Genomic DNA, 20,430 nt, shown 5'->3' on the forward strand with positions numbered 1-20,430 from the left:
ATTCATCTGGTGGTGATGTTGTCTATCCCACATTTTTCTAGTTTACTAAAAAGTAGGTTGTGGGTTACTTGTCAAATAGCTTCCTAAAGCCTAGGTATACTATGTCCACAGCATTTTGCTGGTCTACTAATTAAGTGACTTTGTCAAAGAATGAAATATTATTGGTTGCCTTGATCTAAACCTAACAAAACTGTGCAGGCTACTATTTATAACTTTATTTCTTTATAGATGTTCACTGATCTGATTTTTTTAAAAAAATAAAAAAATTCCAGTATCTTCCAAGTATTGATGTTAGACTGATTGGCCTGTAGTTTCCTGGGTCTGTCCCCACCCCTTCTTTTAGAGTTTCTCATGTTTCTTGAGTTATTTTCCCTTTTAAGATTTTCATCCATGGAATTTTTCTTAGGATCTCTCTAAGTTTATTAAAATCAGCAATTTTGAAGTTTTCGACACTGGCTGGGTTATGTTCTATTGCTTGTGTTTGCATTATATTAAATTCCAGTCGCCAGTACAGCTCAGAGATGTTTACCTATTTCTATTCTTTCTATAATAATAATAATTTTTATTATTATTATGTCAGTACAACACAGCAAACGAGATCACTATGCTGGATTTCGTATTTCATCACCAGTCGGGCGCTTCCCAAGCATCTAGGACTGCGTGATGGAGCGGCGAATTATGTTTGCCGATCCCAGTAAAGCGGCATTTTGCAATTGACAGATGGAGATTTTGTCAATTCCGATGGTTTTCAAATGTCCGCTGAGATCCTTTGGTACTGAGCCCAGCGTGCCAAGTACCACTGGGACCACTTTCACTGGCTTATGCCAGAGTCGTTGCAGATCAATTTTTAGATCTTCATATTTCACTAATTTCTCTAGCTGCTTCTCCTAAATTCTAATTCTAATTCTAATTATTATTATTATTATTAACAACAACAAAACAACCACAACCACAACAATAACAACAACAATAATAATAGAGTTGGAAGGGACTTTGAAGGTCTTCTAGTCCAACCTGCAGCTTAGGCAGAAAACCCTACATTACTTTAGACACATGGTTATCCAACATCTTCTTAAAAACTTCTAGTGTTGGAGCATTCACAACTTCTGGAGACAAGCTGTTACACTGGTTAATTGTTCTTATTGTCAGGAAATTTCTCCCTAGTTCTAAGTTACTCCTCTCCTTGTTTAGTTTCCACCCATTGCTTCTTGCTCTATCTTCAGATGCTTTGGAGAATAGGTTGACTTTTTCTTTGTGGCAACCCCTGAGATATTGGAAAACTGCTATCATGTCTCCCCGATACTTCTTTTCATTAAACATACCCAGTTCCTGAAAATTTCTGTCCCTTGAGCGACTGCCACTCATCATCTAAAGCAACACGATGCAGGGACAGGTGCCAATAAAATATGCCATACAAATATGCCATTTGCTCAGCTTATGACATTAAAAATACTTCTTACCTCTTCTAAACTAAAAAGGACCCCCCCAATGGGTGCGCCAAAGGCAACAGAGACACCAGCAGCAGCAGCAGCTGAAAGCACCTAACATGGAAACATCAATCCACATGTTAGTAGTCTGTAAAAAATATTCACAAAATATTAGGTGAATGAAGGAAATGGTGAAACTACCAGTACCTCTCTCCTTTTTCCTTCATTCTTGCTATACTTGGAGAAAAGGCTGCTAAAAAAGTTGCCACAGCAGCAGGCTACATGCACGAGAGGCCCTTCTTTGCCAAGACTGAGTCCTGAGGATACCACCAGAACTAAAGTAACAGTTTTGATTAAGAGTGTCCACTTGCCTAGGTATCCTCGAATAATGAAGCCACTTAAGATGGTCTTTATCTAGAAGAAAAACAACAAAAATTGGTTGATCAGATTTTTGTGAAACTATGAGGAAGTCTAAGCAGGTTAGCAATTATTTTGCTCTTTCAAGATAGGTCAATATTCTGTGCTGAAAAACACAAACCAAGTGGGCAGCTTTAAAGTCAACAATTTCCTTTCCTTTTCCTATTTACATCTCCATTAGCAAGGACTGCAGACTGAGTTTACCTGAAATTTGCATTGTAGAAAATTATTCCCTCCCCTCTCACTCCCAATATTGAAGTTATACCAATCAAGTAAAGAGACATTACCTCTGGAATTCCAGATCCACAGGCATAAGGAGCAAACACCCTCACAAGGGAGACAGCCAGGAAAACAAACAACAATGCCCATAAGATGTATAGGAAGTAATTTAGAATGTAAGCACTGGCACCCTAAAAAAGGGAAAAGAAATAAGAACAGATCATTCCAAAAAAGGGCATATTTATAGTGGATGTATGGGAGAAGGGGAGAATATGAAGCACAATTTCTTCATCAACTATGTTATAATATTTGTACAGTATATGCAGCGGTGGGCTACTAGCCAGAATGCTAAATTGTGCTCACCAGCATGGCTCATAAGTGCTTGTGGGGCGAGCATGATTTTGCTTCTGCACCTGTGGAGGTAGCAAAATCGTGCACAGAGCCACAGGTGTGCCCGTGTTTTGGTGAGGTTTTTTTGCTTCCACGCATGCCAAAACACAGGCGCACCTGCGGCTCTGTGCATGATTTTGCTACCTCCACAGGTGCAGAAGCAAAATTGCGCTGGCTCCACAAGCACTTATGAGCCGCCGCGGCAAGCGCAATTTAGCATTCCGGCTAGTAGCCCACCGCTGAGTATATGTTACATAGTCAACAACACAAATATTTTCCTTGAAGTCTAATGCATTTATATATTACTAAAACTATGTCCATTTATAACCTTGTCTTGTCAATTAGGCTAAAAGGAGCATCATATAGCAACAGGTTTTGAACCAAGGTTACAGGTATCAAACTTGATTGTGTGACGTGACAGATCATGATGTTTTTTGGCTTTGTGGAGCCAAAGTGGGTGTGGCCTACACATGACACATCTGGTCTGCGGGCCGTCACTCTGACATCCCTGCCCAAGGTATTTCAAGTGGGCTAACTTAAATAATGCATGCAAAATTCAGGAACCATTACTCCCATATAACTGAAATATAAGAGCAAGGGAAGATGGCAAGGGCATAACCCATCTTCTTTCCTGCCTTATTCTGGCCACTGCAAGGTCTGCAAGGTCTGATGGGCACATAATTGACTTTTTTGGAATGGAAACCAAAAATTCAAATCTCTTAACAATAGTGGGCAGTGAGGGATTTCTATGCCTCACTGGCAAGAAAAGGATAGCTGGATAGAGTTGGCTGGGTAAGCCCACTGGAGAAAGGGCTCCTTGGGGGCATGCTGGAATGAGGAATAGGCATGCAATTTTCCTTGTAGTCGTCAGCTCCCTTTATTCTCCCCACCCCCAGTAAAGTGGCAGGCAGATCCATGGGTCAGCTGAGGAGGAGGAAAAGGAGGCTTCACTAGGAGGGTTGTGAGGTGAGGGGAAGAAGCACCAGCCTACACTATATGAGAAAGAAGGATAACCCAACAGGTCATGTGTTGTGCAGTATTTACCTGAAAATAAGTCTTTTTGATGTTAGAGAACTTACTCTCAAATAAACACCTACAATTTGGTATTTGGGACTGCATGTCTTCCAACATGGGACTTCAGTAAGGTAATTTATGGAAATTGCAAATATTATTTCAAAAACATACAAGGAAACATAATGTATTGCAAAAAAATATTGATAACTGAGGCCTAAATTATTGCAGAGATACAATAGCCATAAATTAAGAGGGCAGGTCAAATTAAAGCAATTTTAAATGAGTTGGGACTGAAAATGCCAATATTTCCCATTCAAGCTCCTTCATTTCAAATCAGTTTTGTTTGCTTTTGTAAACTATCTGCTTTAGTAAAGTTAGCAAAAGTTACAATCTATTCAAAAAGCAGGGGAGAAAATTAAGACTTCAAAATAGTAGACTGGTGAACTATTTTAAATAAATTGCTGAATATTTATAATGTTATTTGAAGCTTTAATAAGATGCTTTGTGGGCAGTGAAAAGAATCGCATTTCACATAGGCATATTTTTTTAAAAAAATTTCCAAGTTTGGCAAATAATAAAAAATAGTTATTGTAACAAAGGTACATCTCCTACTTATACTCTCACCTATTTCACAGAATGATGAATGACTGGAGATTCTTCTGCTAATTTTGACATCTGGCTTTACTTATGCAAGCCTAGGATATAGATGTACTGTCAGATCTGGGCTAATCTGATCTCTTAGGAAAGAAAAGGTTTCAATTCCATTTGGTTAAAGCAAATAGTTCTTTTACTAAGAGTGGTTGTTGCAATAAAATCAAGCGAGCTCTGAAACTAACAACTGTGTTTGCTGGATACAAAAATAAGGTATAAGTTTGCCCCCAGGCCATCCTTCCCCTCATGAGTGACCAGTCCGTTTCCAGCCAACCGTAACTCGCCAAGATGTTTTGAGCATTTTGAGATGCTTGAAGATAATTTGTATATTTCTCAGGATGCCTGGCTGTGAGATGCTGGTACAGACAGGATCCGGCTGCTCTGGTCCTTATCACCTGTCAACCATCCTCCCGGTTTTCTATCCCTTTATTGCCCTTTCATCTTCCCCTCTTTCATCCTTCTCCCATTATTCCTTTTAAGACAGGATGCCTGTGAGGCCCCCCAAGTTGAGCCAGGCAGATCTGAAATGAATGGCATCTATTTTGATGCTTTGATTCCCTGTGTAATTCTTATTGCTACAGCTGTCATTGCATATTTTAAAATAGGAGACAGCAATCACAATAATCTTTATTTCTTTACAGGATGAACTTTGTTTGAAAATTACAGTCCATAACAGAGTGACTGAAGAACAGTTTCAACACAAATTCTTTCCTTGATAAATAAATATATGGGGATGCCGACAATGAGTCTACGGAGAGGGGTGGCATACAAATCCAATAAATAAATGAATATTTGTCTCAAATGGTCGTGCATAAATTAAGATTTCATCCAAAAAAGCACATACTGCAAGCAATATTTTGGACTTACTGATATGTTAAGACATAACGATAAACCAAATTTATGTAAATATACATGCAGTCCCCTTACAAACCATCATTACTTAACACTGAGGCAATTAACAATTTAAACAAACTACTATAAAAATAAAAAACAGACATAAAATGAACGAAGATAGATATATAAAGATAGATAGATATACAAAGATAAAGACAGACAGACAGACAGAGAGAGAGAGAGAGAGAGAGAGAGACAGACAGACAGACAGACAGACAAATGAGAGATGGGGGGGAGGGAGAAGGAAAGAGAAATCAATGGTAATAATTTTTATTTTCTGACTAACTGACAGTAAATAAGCTATGTGCTTTAAAACTTTAGATTATTACAATACTAGAGGATTATTGTACTTCTTTGCTATCATCTAGGAATGGTCCAAATTTCTGTAGCCTTGTTAATTACACACAGATCATTTTTCAGTTTAGTGTAACATCTTTTCATGACAGTGCCATGTTAAAATTTTAAACAATTAGTGCGCAAATTACAACAAAACGATAACCATACCTCAGATTTGTTAACTAAAAGTTGAGACCACTTTTGCCATTGAGGACATTTGTCCCGGTCTTCAAAAGTAGTTTCATTGGATGTCCAGCAACACTGCTCATGACTATACCAAAAGGCTTCTAAACAGACTCCTTCTTTCAAATCAGTCATCCAGTCCACTGCTAAATCTATAACTCCAGCCAATGTGCCTAACAGGGAGAGAAATAGATATAGAAGGATCCAAATGATAGATGGTGAAAAATGAATTTGAACATGCTCTTGCAGAAGTGTGTCTTGAATATGAGTTGGATACATACGTTACTTCATATTAAGTCACCCCATAGTTACCAAAATAACAAGTTAGGAGAACTGTCCACCTCATAACTTTAGGTTGTTTTCAAGAGCATTTATTACACATGTTAACACCTATTGTACAACAGTGAGTGAGTGAGTGAATGAAATCTGCCAAGCAATAGAGAATAGAATAGAATTCTTTATTGGCCAAGTGTGACTGGACACATAGTTGGCCAATCCACCACTGGTTTTAAGAGTTTTCAAGAACATTTATTACACATGTTAGCACCTATTGTACAACAGCGAGTGAGTGAATGAAACCTGCCAAGCAATAGAGAATAGAATAGAATTCTTTATTGGCCAAGTGTGATTGGACACATAGTTGGCCAATCCACCACTGGTTTAAAGAGTTTTCAAGAATATTTATTACACATGTTAGCACCTATTATACAACAGTGAGTGAGTGAATGAAACCTGCCAAGCAATAGAGAATAGAATTCTTTATTGGCCAAGTGTGATTGGACACATAGTTGGCCAATCCACCACTGGTTTTAAGAGTTTTTAAGAACATTTATTAAACATTTTAGCAGCTATTGTACAACAGCGAGTGAGTGAATGAAACCTGCCAAGCAATAGAGAATAGAATAGAATTCTTTATTGGCCAATAAAGAATTATTTCATATCCTCTCAGTGTACATAAAAAGAAAGATACATGCATCAAGAATCATAAGGTACAATACTTAATGACAGTCATCGGGTACAAATAAGCAATCAATCACATTAGGAAACAGTCAATATAAATTGTAAGCATATAAGCAACGGACTTACAGTCATGCAGTCATAAGCGGGAGGAGATGGGTAATGTGAAAATTAATAGTAGTGCAGACTTTGTAAATAGTTTGACAGTGTTGAGGGAATTATTTGTTTAGCAGAGTGATGGCATTCAAGAAAAAACTATTCTTGTGTCTAGTTGTTCTGCTGCATTGCTCTATAGCGTCATTTTGAAACAGTTTATGTCTAGGATGTGAGGGGTCTATAAATATTTTCATAGCCTTCTCTTTGACTCCTGCAGTATACAGGTCCTCAAAGGAAGGCAGGTTGGTAGTAATTGTTTTTTCTGCAGTTCTAATTATCCTCTGAGGTCTGTGTTTTACTGACCCCTCGCATCCTGGACATAAATTGTTTCAACTCCTACCCTCAAAACGATGCTATAGAGCACTGCACATCAAGACAACTAGACACAAGAACAGTTTTTTCCTGGACTCTATCACTCCACTAAACAAATAATCCCCTCACCATTGTCAAACTATACACTAAGGCTGTATTACTATTACTATTATTCTACTCATCATTCCTATGACCCATCTCCTCCCACTTATGACTGTATGATTGTAATTTGTTGCTTGTATCCTGATTGTTTATTTGTACCCTATGACAATCATTAAGCATTGTACCTCATGATCCTTGACAAATGTATCTTTTCTTTAGTGTACAATTGAGAGCAGATGCACCAAAGACAAATTCCTTGTGTTTCCAATCACAAATTCCTTGTGTTTCCAATCACAGTCTATTCTATTCTATTCTATTATGTACAGGGCCATATTAACAACATCATCTGTTGATCTATTTGCTGGGTATGCAAATTGTAGGGGTCTAACCGCGGATCTGTGATGGTTTTCAAATGGGACAGCACTAGTCTTGAGAATAGATGAGAATTGTTCCATTGTATCTTTCTATTTTTTAATGCAATGTAGTGTTTCTCTTAATATGAATTGTTGTTCTTGACTCACTTCTAAGAACTTGTAAACAACACACACAATTATTAGTCTAAATAAGTTTTTAAAATAAGAAAATGTATTCTTATCTACATCATTCCTTGAGCAGCTGAAACTGATAAGGTCAAAACTTGGGTTTGGGATTATTGATCAAAGTTCACAGTAGATTAAGACCATTAGTTGAACAGGTAAGCATGGATGGAGCAGAGCGTTTACTGAATGGATCCCCTTCCTGACGTCATGTGGAGTTTGCAGCAGATATTTTTTCTTTGCGCCCTAGGAGAGAAACATCTACTAGGATTGAACTCTCCATCTTCAAACTGGGAAGTGAGCATCTTCACCACCAGGCCACCACGTCACTCAAAAAAATAATTTATACAGTCATACCTCGTCTTACGAACCTAATTGGTTCCAGGGGGAGGTTCGTAAGACGAAAGGTTCATAAGACGAAACATTGTTTCCCATAGGAAACAATGTAAAGTCTATTAATCCGTGCAACCAAAAACCCCCCGCAAAAAAACGGTGTTCGGCGACTGCTGGGAAGCCGTGCGGCTATTTTAAAAGGTGACAGCCGGGCTGGGGGGCTTCCCAGCAACCTCCCGAACCCCGAACCCGGAAGTTCGGCAAAAGTTCGGGGTTCGGGAGGTTGCTGGGAAGCCCCCCAGGCCGGCTGTCACCTTTTAAAACAGCCGCACGGCTTCCCAGCAGCTTCCCGAAGCCGAACGCCAAACCCGAACTTCCGCGTTCGGCGTTCGGGGACTACTGGGAAGCCGCGCGGCTGTTTTAAAAGGTGACAGCCGGCGTGGGGGGCTTCCCAGCAACCTCCCGAACCCCGAACCCGGAAGTTCGGCAAAAGTTCGGGGTTCGGGAGGTTGAGCCCCCCAGCCCGGCTGTCACCTTTTGAAACAGCCGCGCGGCTTCCCAGCTGTCTCCCAAAGCCGAACGCCAAACCCGAACTTCCACGTTCGGCGTTCAGAGACAGCTGGGAAGCCGCGCGGCTGTTTTAAAAGGTGACAGCCGGCCTGGGGGGCTTCCCAGCAACCTCCCGAACCCCGAACCCGGAAGTTCGGCAAAAGTTCGGGGTTCGGGGGGGTGCTGGGAACCCCCCCAGCCCGGCTGTCACCTTTTAAAACAGCCGCGCGGCTTCCCAGCTGTCTCCTGAAGCCGAACGCCAAACCCGAACTTCTGCGTTCGGTGTTCGGAGACAGCTGGGAAGCCGCGCGGCTGTTTTAAAAGGTGACAGCCGGCCTGGGGGGCTTCCCAGCAACCTCCCGAACCCCGAACCCGGGGTTCAGAAAATTTTTGCCTCTTCTTACGAACTTTTTTCGAGTTACGAACCGGCGTTCGGGAGGCTGCTGGGAAGCCCCGCCGCCCAGCTGTCACCTTTTAAAACAGCCGCGCGGCTTCCCAGCAGTCTCCGAACGCCGGTTCGTAACTCGAAAAAAGTTCGTAAGAAGAGGCAAAATTTTTCTGAACCCCGGGTTCGTATCACGAGTTGTTCGTAAGACGAGGGGTTCGTAGATTTTCACGGGTATATGTATGTAGATTGTTCTAAGTTCGGGTTTTGCCCCGTGTAATATTTTGAGTGTCTATGCGACGTTTCGGTGAAATCACACTCACCATCATCAGGCTGAAGTTATAAGCTTCAGGCTGCTGTAAATATAGTTTGTTTGCAACTGCCATTTGTTCCTTTATATATAGTGGTGGGCAGGGCCACCATCAGGAATTTTGGGGCCCCATACAGCCTAAGTGTCTGGGACCCCCGCCATTTTAAAACTATTTTAAGTCGCCAAGCCACTCCATCCCCTGGGGATCATTTCCCGCTTCACGCCAAGCGAGGCGGTCCCATAGGCCAGTGTTTCCCAACCTTGGCAACTTGAAGATATCTGGACTTTAACTCCCAGAATTCCCCAGCCAGCGAATGCTGGCTGGGGAATTCTGGGAGTTGAAGTCCAGATATCTTCAAGTTGTCAAGGTTGGGAAGCACTGCCATAGGCTATTTCAGGAACTGGGTTAAGCCGATTGTGTGGACTCGTCCAGGAGAAAGAAACAAGCGGGAGTGACAAGGGAAAGAAAGATCCTGGCATCGGTCAGGCGGAGCGAGGCTTATTTACGGCTCCTTGGCACTTCTCCCTTCTTGTTGACAAAACCATGTGCTTTCTAGCGAGGGGAGAGGGGAGGGGGATCCCACACCCAGCAGCCACCGGAGAGGAGCTGGAAAGGACGAGGGGAGAGAAAAAGCAGGGTACCAGCAGTCAGGCGGGTGTCTTGAGGGGGCACTCCCATCTGGAAGGAAGGGAAGAAAGGCGAGGGCGAGCTATGAAGGAAGGAAGGAAGGAAGGAAGGAAGGAAGGAAGGAAGGAAGGAAGGAAGGAAGGAAGGGTAAAAGGGGCGATCAGGAGAGGAATGGGTGAATGAATGGACGGAGGGTGGGAAGGAAGGAAGGAAAGAGGGAAGGGACAGGAACAGAGGAAGGGTGCAAAGCAAGCAAGGAAAGGTGTGAAAGGGGAGAGTAAGAGAGGAAGGAGTGAAAGAAGGGAGTGAGGGAGGAAAGAAGGGAGGAAGGAGAAGGAAAGCAAGAAATGGAGGGAGGGAAGGAAGGAAAGAAAGAAAGAAAGAAAGAAAGGGGGAAGGGACAGGAACAGAGGAAGGAAGCAAGGAAACTTATGAAAGGGGAGAGTAAGAGAGGAAGGACTGAAGGAAGGGAGGGAGGGAAGAAGGTAGGAAGGAGAAAGAAAAGAAGAAATAGAGGAAGGGAAGGTAAAAGAGAGAAAGAAAGAGCAAGAAAGAGAAAGAAAGAAAGAAAGAAAGAAAGAGAATGAAAGAGAAATAAAAAGAGAGAGGGGGAATGAAAGAAATGCAGGAGGGAAGGAAGGAAAGAAAGAAAGAGGAAGAAAGAAAGAAAGAGAAAGAAAAAAAGAATGGAAGCAAGAGAGAAAGAGAGAAAGAAAGAACAAGAAACAAAAGAAAGAAAGAAAGAGGAAAGAAAGAGAATGAAAGAGAAATAAAAAGAGAGGGGGAATGAAAGAAATGGAAAGAGGGAAGGAAGGAGAGAAAGAAAGAGAAAGAAAGAAAGCAAGATAAAGAAAAAAGAATGAAAGAGCAAGAGAGAAATAGAGAAAGAAAGAAAAAGAAACGAAAGAAGTTATGATTTTGACTATGCCGGCTCATTCCCTCCCCCGCTCCCCACAAACCACCTACCCCTCTACCGCAAGAGGGAAGAGCCCGAGGCGCCGGGTTCTTCCCTTTCTCCTTCGCCCGCATCCTTGCCGCGGTGACTCACCAGGAGAAGGCTGGAGACCCATGCAGCTCCTCGGGGGCCTTGCGGAAGGCGGCGGCGGAAGACCCCATGGCCGGCGCTGGATGCGAGGAAGGATGCTTTCTGCGCGGGCGGAGGCCGAGAGCTGAAAAGGGCGCGCCTTGCCCACCCTCGCCGGAAGAGCTGCCCATCTAGGCAAGGGACGCCTCGGGGAAGGAGGGCAGGGCGGGAAGGGAAGGAGGGGGCTGGTGGGGGTTTAGGAAAGGGGAGACCGCCGGGCACGAGGGAACGCTGGCCGCGCGGGGCTCCGAGGCCAGCCTTGCAGCTCCTCGGCGGGAGGAGCCGAAAGCCACCGGGAAAGGACTGGGCTCAGCAGCAGAAGCGCCGCCCCCCCCCATTATTCAATTTTCCCGGGCCCGGTACACCGCTTCCAGTAATACCCATCTATCGGCGGCCCTGGTGGGGGGGGTGGAGATTTGGTTTGAATGAAAAACTGAATTGAACAAACTCAAAGATGTATTAATTTCTAATGGATTTGAAAGAAAAACAATTACAAACCTAATCAAAAAAGAGACATCCCCCAAAAATCAAGACCAAGAACAGGATAATGGCACTACCCTCCTCCCTTACATCAAAGGCACCACAGACAAAATTTGTAAAATTCTACACAAACATAATATCAAAACTTCATTTGTCACTAACCAAAAAATATCAAACATCCTAAGAAACCCAAAAGATAAAATCCAACTCGAAAACCAAGGAATCTATGAAATCCCTTGCAAAACATATGCAGCCATATACATTAGACAAACTAATCGAAGAATGCAGTCAAAAAAGAAGAAAAAACTTCCTCCCTTGTCCAGCACATTAAAAAAACAGGGCATGAAATTGACTTTGAAAAAACTAAATTACTTTCCAAAACAGAAAATGTATACAAAAGAATAATCATGGAGGCCATAGAGATAGAAAAACACCCCCTCAGCATGAACAAACGAGATGACACGACCCGCCTACCAGAGATTTGGAAACCAGCCTTAAACAAAAAAACATATCATAATCATCACCATGTCAATCCTTCAACTAAATGTGATTCCACCAACCAATCAAATCATTAAAACATAGCCACCCAATCTATTTGCTACATTCAAACCAAATCTCCATCCCCACCACTATATATAAGGAACAAATGGCAGTTGCAAACAAACTATATTTACAGCAGCACAAAGCTTATAACTTCAGACTGATGATGGTGAATGTGATTTCACCGAAACGTCGCATAGACACTCAAAATATTACATGGAGCAAAACCCGAACTCAGAACAATCTACATACATACATATATACATACACACACACACACACACACACACACATATATATATATGATGGTCTTGGTATATTCGGGTTTCTTCCCGTGTAGGATTTGGAAATTTCTGGCGACGTTTCGACAAGGTCCCACTCGTTATCTTCAGGCTGATGTTTCTGTCCTTGTTCTAGGGCGAACACAGCGAGACCTGAGCTGTCTTCCTTCTATAAATACTGGTGGCTGGGTGTGGTTTGATGGCTCAGCAATTGCCTGCTGTGTAGAAACTTCCTGGTGAGTCAGTGGGGTAACACCTGGGGTCGTTGATGTAACTGAGGTATGCTGATTAGTTAATGGTTGTAGATTAGGCGTGATATCCTGAGTAATATTTATATTCATATATTTATGGTAAAAACATCATAAATTTGTAACATTAAATATTTAGAATTGGCTTATATTGTATTATAAATTCAAATACTTTTTATGCCTTCCATTTTGACACTTAATATTTTTGTCTTTCCATTCCAAATAGTTGGCAGTTTTTAAAATAACATAGTACAACAGTGACATCAAGTGGTATCACATAGCAAGAAAAATTGAAATTGCATCTTTAGTGACTGCTTTATAAGAGCTTGCCTGAATAAGTGTCATATTGCTTCACAAACTATGCATGGCTCAAATTATATATTTCAGCGGAACATTAGAAGAACATTTGTTGTTTATTCATAATAAGCCAAAAAGCATCAGTTAATACCCAGAGATATTATTTTTAATTAATAATATATTATTAACATTGATAATGATAAACCAGAAAATAGTTGTTGCTATTATTACTAGTACTAGACCTATGAGACTAATTTTAAAAAAATTCTATATCACAATTGTTATTCCCTATTTCAAATTATAAATATTATTATTTCTTTGTGCTGTTATTGTCAATATTCTACATATATATTTAGCATTTCTATCCCCAAACAAAAATAGTATTTAGCCTTGAAACACTGAAATGAAAGATATCACATTTATATACCCAGCATAAACAATTGCATGTATAGCACACAGCTTTAATAAGTAAATGAGTTAAGTTAACATTTGTTTGAAATTACCTGCCAGCAGTCCTATAAGTAGCATAACAACCCATCCTGACCAAGCATCCAGTAAACTTTTGATGAATTCCCATATGGACTCCTTGCTTTTATTTGTAATCTGGGGAAAATATATTATTTAATTGAAGAAGTTACAATGTTGATATTTCATTAAATATAACACCATATATTCAAATAATCCAATATAAATATATGTAAGCTATAAAATCAAATAGCAAAGTATTTGGCAGAGAAGATGAGGTAAGAGGTATGATCATTATTATTATTTATTTGTATCCTGCTTTTATGAACAAAACATATTTCATAAAAGACTTGAAGCAATCTATCAGGGCTATAGTGAGAATTTTTTGAAGACAAAAAGTTAAAATAAGATTAATCATTTCTTGCAATTTATGTCAGATTGACTTTTGAGGAAAATGATCTATCCTTATAAAACCTATAAGGTTGACTCATCCTTCCATCCTTCCAAGATTGATAAAATGAGGACTCTGATTGTTGGGGATAATAGGCAAATAACACTGACATTGCAAACGGCCCAGACAGTTTTGTAAAGCACTATGGGGCAGTATATAAGCTAGGTGCTATTGCTAGTGGTATGTTTCTAATTATAACTATAGAGTTTAGAATAAAATTTAAATTCTGTTGATTAATCAATCTGGAATCATATTTTTATGATTGATTTTAAGCATTGTTGTTGTGTTTATAATTATATATTGTTTTATTTTAAGGTGGAGAAAATAAAAAATTTATACCCAGAATCAATAGATATTGCTAATATTTTACTACAGTTCTTTCTCGTTTCCCAGTATCTTGTCTGTTGTAATAAAAATTATGTCCTATAAACATGAAACTTAGTAAATTTGTATTTAAAAGACATCAGGAGATAAATGGGATTACCAATAGTAGTTCTTTAAATTTCTTCTCCAAAAATGGTACCTTAGCCAATTGTTGGATGTTTTTATAGAAACTATATGTGATAATTTGACCTCTTATAGTTTGGCAATATCCCATATCAGATATCCATATAACTCATAATGATTCTTTTTAAGTGCTCTTTTAATAATCATTCTTAAGCAAACTGCTTAAAAAGAATGAGGAATAGTAATTTAAAGAAATTAAGGGCATATGATAAGAAAAAGGAAAGGAAAAATAGCTAAAACTAGCTTATAATTGATTCATTGTATGTATTTGTTCTTTTCTACCCTTGAAACTATCCTTACTCCCACTACACCAATGTGTTTTTTATCTTTTAAACTTTTCTCTTCTCTGATTTTAAGAATACAGTGGTCCCTCGATCATCGCGAGGGTTCCGTTCCAGGACCCCACGCCGTTGCTGGGGCCGCTTCCCAGCTGGGAAGCGGAGCTGGGATGTCCCCAAGCGCGCGCGCGCATTGCTGGGGCCGCTTCCCAGCTGGGAAGCGGAGCTGGGGTTTCCCTAAGCGCGCGCGCACCGCCCGCCCACGCTGTTGCTGGGGCCGCTTCCCAGCTGGGAAGCGGAGCTGGGATGTCCCCAAGCGCGCGTGCGTTGCTGGGGCTGCTTCCCAGCTGGGAAGCGGAGCTGGGGTGTCCCCGTGCGTGCCGCCCGCCCGCCCACACCGTTGCTCGCGCCGCCGCTGGGGTCTTACCGGGGCAAGAGGGGGAAGACCCAGGGAAGCCGCCCAGCAGCTTATCTGCCCGGCGGGAAACTCCACCATCTACGCATGCGTGGCCATAGAAAAAAGGCACGCATGCGCAGATGGTGGAGTTTACTTCCGGGTTGAAAACTCGTGATATAGCCCTTTCGCGATGCTCGAGGACGCGAAACTCGAGGGATCACTGTATCTCTTTTTTATTTTTATGTCTGATTGTTGTGAATCAACCAGAATCATTGAGAGTCAGTTGGCATAAAGGTTTATAAATTATTAAATTATTATATTTGCTTGTTTACCATTCAGGATGAAGTAACCTATCCCCACTACATCCAATTGGCCCTATTTTTCTTGATACTCAGCAAACATGAATTGCTTTCAGCACACCATCTAAGCTATATTTCTGTCAGAATGTCATCTCTTACGGTTTCTCTATGCAGTTTTCTCTCTTTGGTGAGCTTTCTACCACGAACAGATATACAGTGCATGTAGAAATTATTCAGACCGCCTTCACTTTTGTAAATTTTGTTACTGAGTCTACAGTTGTTGAAATTCATCTTTTCCTCATTAATCTACATTTAGTATCCCTTAATGACAAAGTGAAAACAAAATTTCAGAAGATTTTCGGTCTTTCCTTTCGCAGAATCAGAAGCTGGACCGCAAATTCCATGGCTGGCTCCAAAGACTCCCACACCTGAGGGTCCCAGATTGGGACCCAAGTCCCCCCAGAAAGGGAGCAAAGTAAAGGGGACCAGGAAGAAAGAGCTGCATTTTCCCCTCCTGAACTGAAAAGCCCCTAGCTGACAATTTGGTGCAAAGGCAGCAATCATGGCTGCCACAAAGCTAAAGGGAGACTAGAACAGCAAGACTTAGCAGGAGGGAAAAGTGAGTGAATTGTGATCTGGGATTGTTGCCTCTTAAAAGAAAAAAAGTGACCCCAAAAAATATGAAGGGGGAAAAATATGGAAGCTAACTGTCAGTGACTGGTCAAGCATACTAAAATCCTGAAGAAAATGAGAACTAAGAGGGAAAAAAAGTTTTGTTGGCAGTTTTAAAGAAGGAATGGTTTTAGAAAGATACTTTGTTTTAAAGAAAAATATTGACATTTGAACTGGAAGTTGTCTTTCCTTTATTAAAATTAAATTCATGGTTAAATACTTACCTATGTATTGGATGTAATGAAAATTAAAGTGCAGAATAATAAAGAGGAATAATACTGATGTGAAGCACAAACACTATCTTAAAGAAAGAAAGAAGGGTGCAGCACCTGGAATCTTTGTTCTTGCTGATTAAAAAAAAAGCAGAATAAACCAAAAGAAGAAAGAGAGGCGGTTAAACTCCTGGTTTTTCTTCTTGGAATTTTGCTTGGATTGTAGAAATGATAACAAGGGAAACAGAGACATGGAATGGATACATCGGGATATTAAAAGACATTATAAATGAACAGTATATGGGAATGAAAGAAATACTTGAAGATATGGACTGCATTGAATTAAAACTGGAGAATATAATACAAAGAATAAAGTGCAGAACAGATAAACGAGAAAACTATTGAGGACACTGGAAGAGTGGAAAAAAACAGAGGAACTGGAAAAAAACAAGAAAGGAAATACAATAAAGAGGCGATGGAAACACAAGACTATGAAAAAAGGATTAGAACAGATAGGGAAGATCATAGATGGCAGGGAAAAGGGAGAGAAAAGATGAAAACAAAATAAAACAACAAAGGGGGGGAAGAGAAGAGAGAAAGAGAATACAGCAAAAAAAAATGGAGTTAAGAATAGAAATGAAAGTGTTGAAAGATACTAGGCATTGGAACCTACCTGATACGCCTCTTCTCATCCAAGCGGAGCCAGCATTCATGTGAGCTATCCTAGTCCAATTAGATGAAGGATTGACTGTTTTTTGCACTTGGACGGATCAGCACTGCCCTGTCAAGATTTGACAAATCTGCAGACTAGACTCGATGTGGCAACATAAAAGCTCAGGTGGGAACCTGGGAGACTCCCCTCCACCAAGAGAAATAGAAGAAGAGTGAACTCAATCAGGGTAGGGAACTGAATGTTGCCTCTACTCAAATGAGAATAGGCCTATCAGGTAGGTTCCAACACTTATTTTCCATCCCGGGGCATAGCCAGCATTCAGGTGGGACATACCAAAACTTTGGATCCCAAATGGGTGGGAATAGATTGGAACAGTGCTACTGCCTGCTCTCCACCACCTGTTGAAGCACCCTCCTGCCAATGCTGAATCTGCTGACACATAGGTGTCAATTTTGTAGTTTCTGATGAAGAAATTTGGGGAAGACCAGGTGGCTGCCTGGCACACTTTGTCAAGAGATGATTGTGTAGCCCATGCAGCTGATGAAGCAGCATTGTGGATAGAATGTGTTGTCATGCCTGATGGTTTGGGCAGTGCTGACATCTCATACGCCTTGGTGATAGTGCCTCTAATTCAACGTCCAATGGTAGAAGCTGAAACCTTGATTCCCAAGGAACGAGGGTGAAAGGCAACAAAGAGAGCTTCCAATTTCCTGAAAGGAAGAGTCCTGTCAATGTAGGCCTGGAGATCCCATCTGACATCGAGAGTATGCCATCATTGGTCCAGGTGGTGAGTAGGAAGAGTGCAAAAAGATGGGAGGGCCAGTTCTTGTGCCCGGTGATAGACAGAATTTATCTTTGGTAAGAAGGCGGGATCCAGGCGTAGGACCACTATGTCCGGATGGAAGATACAGAGATCTTTCCACACCGAGAGGGCTGAGAACTCAGAAATTCGATGGGTAGAGGTTATGGCCACTAAAAAGTCTACTTTGAAGGAGAGGTGTCACAGTGATGATTCCCTTATGGGCTCGTATGGGGCTCCAGTGAGAGAAGACAGGACTCGCGGCAGATCCCAAGTTGGATACTGAGAACTATAGGTGGCCTCATGTTGGAGAAACCCTGTAAGAACTGCTAGTTCCTGATAGTCAGGAACTGTGCTAGAAGTTTGTTTTGATAGCCAGACAGAATGGAGGAGAGGGCTGCCACTTGCCTCCAAAATGTGTCTGCTGCAAGTTCCATGTGAAAACCATGCACTAGAAATTGAATGATCTTAGGAAGAGAGGACAGGCCCTCTAACTTGCACCAGCTGCAGAACTTCTTCCAGGGGGCTGAGTAGATGCGATTGGTTGAAGGGTGGAGAGAAGCTTGAATAATGAGGATAGCCTCCTGGTCGTACTCTTGATCTGCTAGATTGCACCATTCAATTTCCAGGTGGTTAGATGCAACCACGCCGGATCTGGGTGATGAAGAGCCCCATGAGATAGCATGTCTTCTGAAAGAGGCAACCACCACAGGTGTGCGATTGAGAACAGGGCCAATGAAGGGCTACACTGATCACCTGTGCCCATTCTTGTAGAATCTTCTGTATAAAGTCTGGGAGGACTGGAGTTGGTGGAAATGCATAGAAGAAGGCTGGTGGCCATGTACTTTGGAGGGCGTTTACCCCCTCCACTCCCTGAGTTGGGAAACAGGAAAAGAATCTTGGAAGTTGACGGTTCTGTGGAGTTACAAACAGGTCTACAGAGGAGGGTCCAAACCGATTAACAATCTGACTGAACAGAAATGGGAGGAGGTGCCATTCCGCTAGATCCACTGACGTGTGGGAGAGCTAGTCCATCTGAGTGTTGAGGGATCCCGATATGTGACATCTAGGGTGGAGAGGGGCGGCATACAACTCTAATAATTGAATTGAAAAGGATCCTCCCCCGCTCCCGCTTCTGAAACAGGAGGTGATGGGGCCTGGTCCCTATCACAGATCCTGCTCCTTTTAGCAGATCTATCACATATTTTTTGTAAGGCCTTGTCCCACCTCTTTTCAGCCTTCTGAGTGGTTCTAGAAGAGGATTGCTTGGAACTCTGGGGCCTGCTAGAATGTGAGGAAGAGGAGTTATCATCGCCCTGCTCCATGGTCTTGTCTTCCTGAAATGTTTGCCACCAGAATTGTTATGAGGGGAATCCTTGTTCGCCATATGAGTAAGTGGGAACTACCCTGGATTGGCGATCCCTAAAGAGGCCTAGTCAAAATGGCCACCCCAGCCTCGTAGTCCTCTGTAAACCACCCCTTCCCGAGCAAGCCCAGGCAGAGATTACCAGGCCGAAGGCCATAGACTGACTGGGCCTACACGAGCAAGCTTCTAGGGTGGCTGAAAGGGCCCAGATATAAATAGTAAAGCCGAGATAAGCCATGGCAATGCTAGGGGCTTATCAGGTAAATCCCTTTGGGAAGGGAGGGAGAAGGGATTGAAATGGTAGGAAAAGAAATAGAGCTGAGATTTTCCTGCATTTGTATTTTGAGGCTTTAGATTCCAAGGCCTTTGTTGTGGAGCTGAGATGGAAGTACAGAGCCATCTGGTGGGGGTTTTCCGAACTTTTTGTAGGGAAGTAATTTATAATAGTCTAAAGCAGCGGTCCCCAAACTACGGCCCGCTGAGGCCATTTACCCGGCCCGCGGTAGCGTACGAGATTTTACCATAAGCTCCGATACTCCCCTCCACTCTGCTGCTGAGCGTCTGGAGGCGGCAAGGAAGAGGAAGAAAGCCAGGGGGCAGGGAGGAAAGCACCCTATGGCAGAGCAGCAACAGTTCCTCTCCCTGAAGGTGAGAAAGAAATTGGCCAATTGCAGGCCCGCTTTCCTCCCCGCCCCCTGGCTTTCCTCCTCCTCCTCCTCCAGACGCTCAGCTGCAGATCGTCTTGGTCCCTCCAGTGCCGCTTTTTTGCTTCTTCGCCACCCCGCGGGGAGCCTGGAAGCCCTGCAAGAGCGGCTGGAGGGGGCCATAAGCAAGCCATCAGGACCCCCGTGCACTAACTTGATGATGGCCATGCCGTCCCGGATCGCGGGGAGGGGAGCTCTTCTCCAGCCAGGCGATGGTGAGGCCCTCCCAATGCTTGCCCGCCGACCAAGCCCCGCGCTTGGACCCGGGGCGACGGGCATAGCCTCAGCTTACTTGGCCTCGGCGTGGCTGAAGCGTGGGGCAGAGTAGGCGGCGGCGGCTTCAGGCCCGCCCCCGAGCTGAGCTTCCTTTGGCTTCCTTCGAGGCAAAGCTGCAAAGCTCACCTGCCGCCTCGAAGGAAGCCAAAGGAAGCTCAGCTCAACGAGGACCGGCTGTTGGTCCCTTGAAGCTGCCGCTGCCCACTGCGGAGATCCCTTCGCCCGAACGGAGGCAGCGGCGGCGGGTTCAAGGGACCAACAGCCGGTCCTTTTCGGGGCTGCGTTGCTGCATCCTCCGAGGCCACCCACTGAGGAGATCCCTTCGCCCGGAACCCTGTATAAAAAGTTTGGGGACCCCTGGTCTAAAGGAAGAAATTCAGAGGGAAAAAGGCCTAATTTCATAGATTTGCTGGTCATGTCCAATTGGGAGGATGTTACCGAAAAGTCCTTCCAACTGAAGGGCCAAGTCAATTCTGGGTGGGGCAGTGAGGATCTGACAAAGTGCAAAAAACAGACTGACTCATTCCTTCATCTGATTGGATGAAGACAAGCCACTTGAATGCTGACTCCGCCCCTGGATAGAGAATTGGGGGAGGCAACCC

The 20,430-nt window shown here is 42.7% G+C and overlaps 1 protein-coding gene across 3 annotated transcripts in view; it reads right to left on the minus strand.

Annotated features, from left to right (window-relative positions):
* The window catches only part of CLCN4 (chloride voltage-gated channel 4), a 54,184-nt gene that overhangs the window by 29,797 nt on the left and 3,957 nt on the right, over positions 1-20,430 (minus strand). For all 3 annotated transcript variants that reach the window (XM_070750821.1, XM_070750822.1, XM_070750823.1), the window contains 5 exons: positions 13,233-13,332; positions 5,517-5,704; positions 2,132-2,254; positions 1,635-1,841; positions 1,461-1,541 (listed from right to left, as the gene is read on the minus strand). In XM_070750821.1, coding sequence (XP_070606922.1) covers positions 1,461-1,541; positions 1,635-1,841; positions 2,132-2,254; positions 5,517-5,704; positions 13,233-13,332 — 699 coding nt within the window. The remainder of the gene's footprint in view (positions 1-1,460; positions 1,542-1,634; positions 1,842-2,131; positions 2,255-5,516; positions 5,705-13,232; positions 13,333-20,430) is intronic.

Source organism: Erythrolamprus reginae, chromosome 4 (genome assembly GCF_031021105.1).
Source record: "Erythrolamprus reginae isolate rEryReg1 chromosome 4, rEryReg1.hap1, whole genome shotgun sequence".
Taxonomy (NCBI): domain Eukaryota; kingdom Metazoa; phylum Chordata; class Lepidosauria; order Squamata; family Dipsadidae; genus Erythrolamprus; species Erythrolamprus reginae.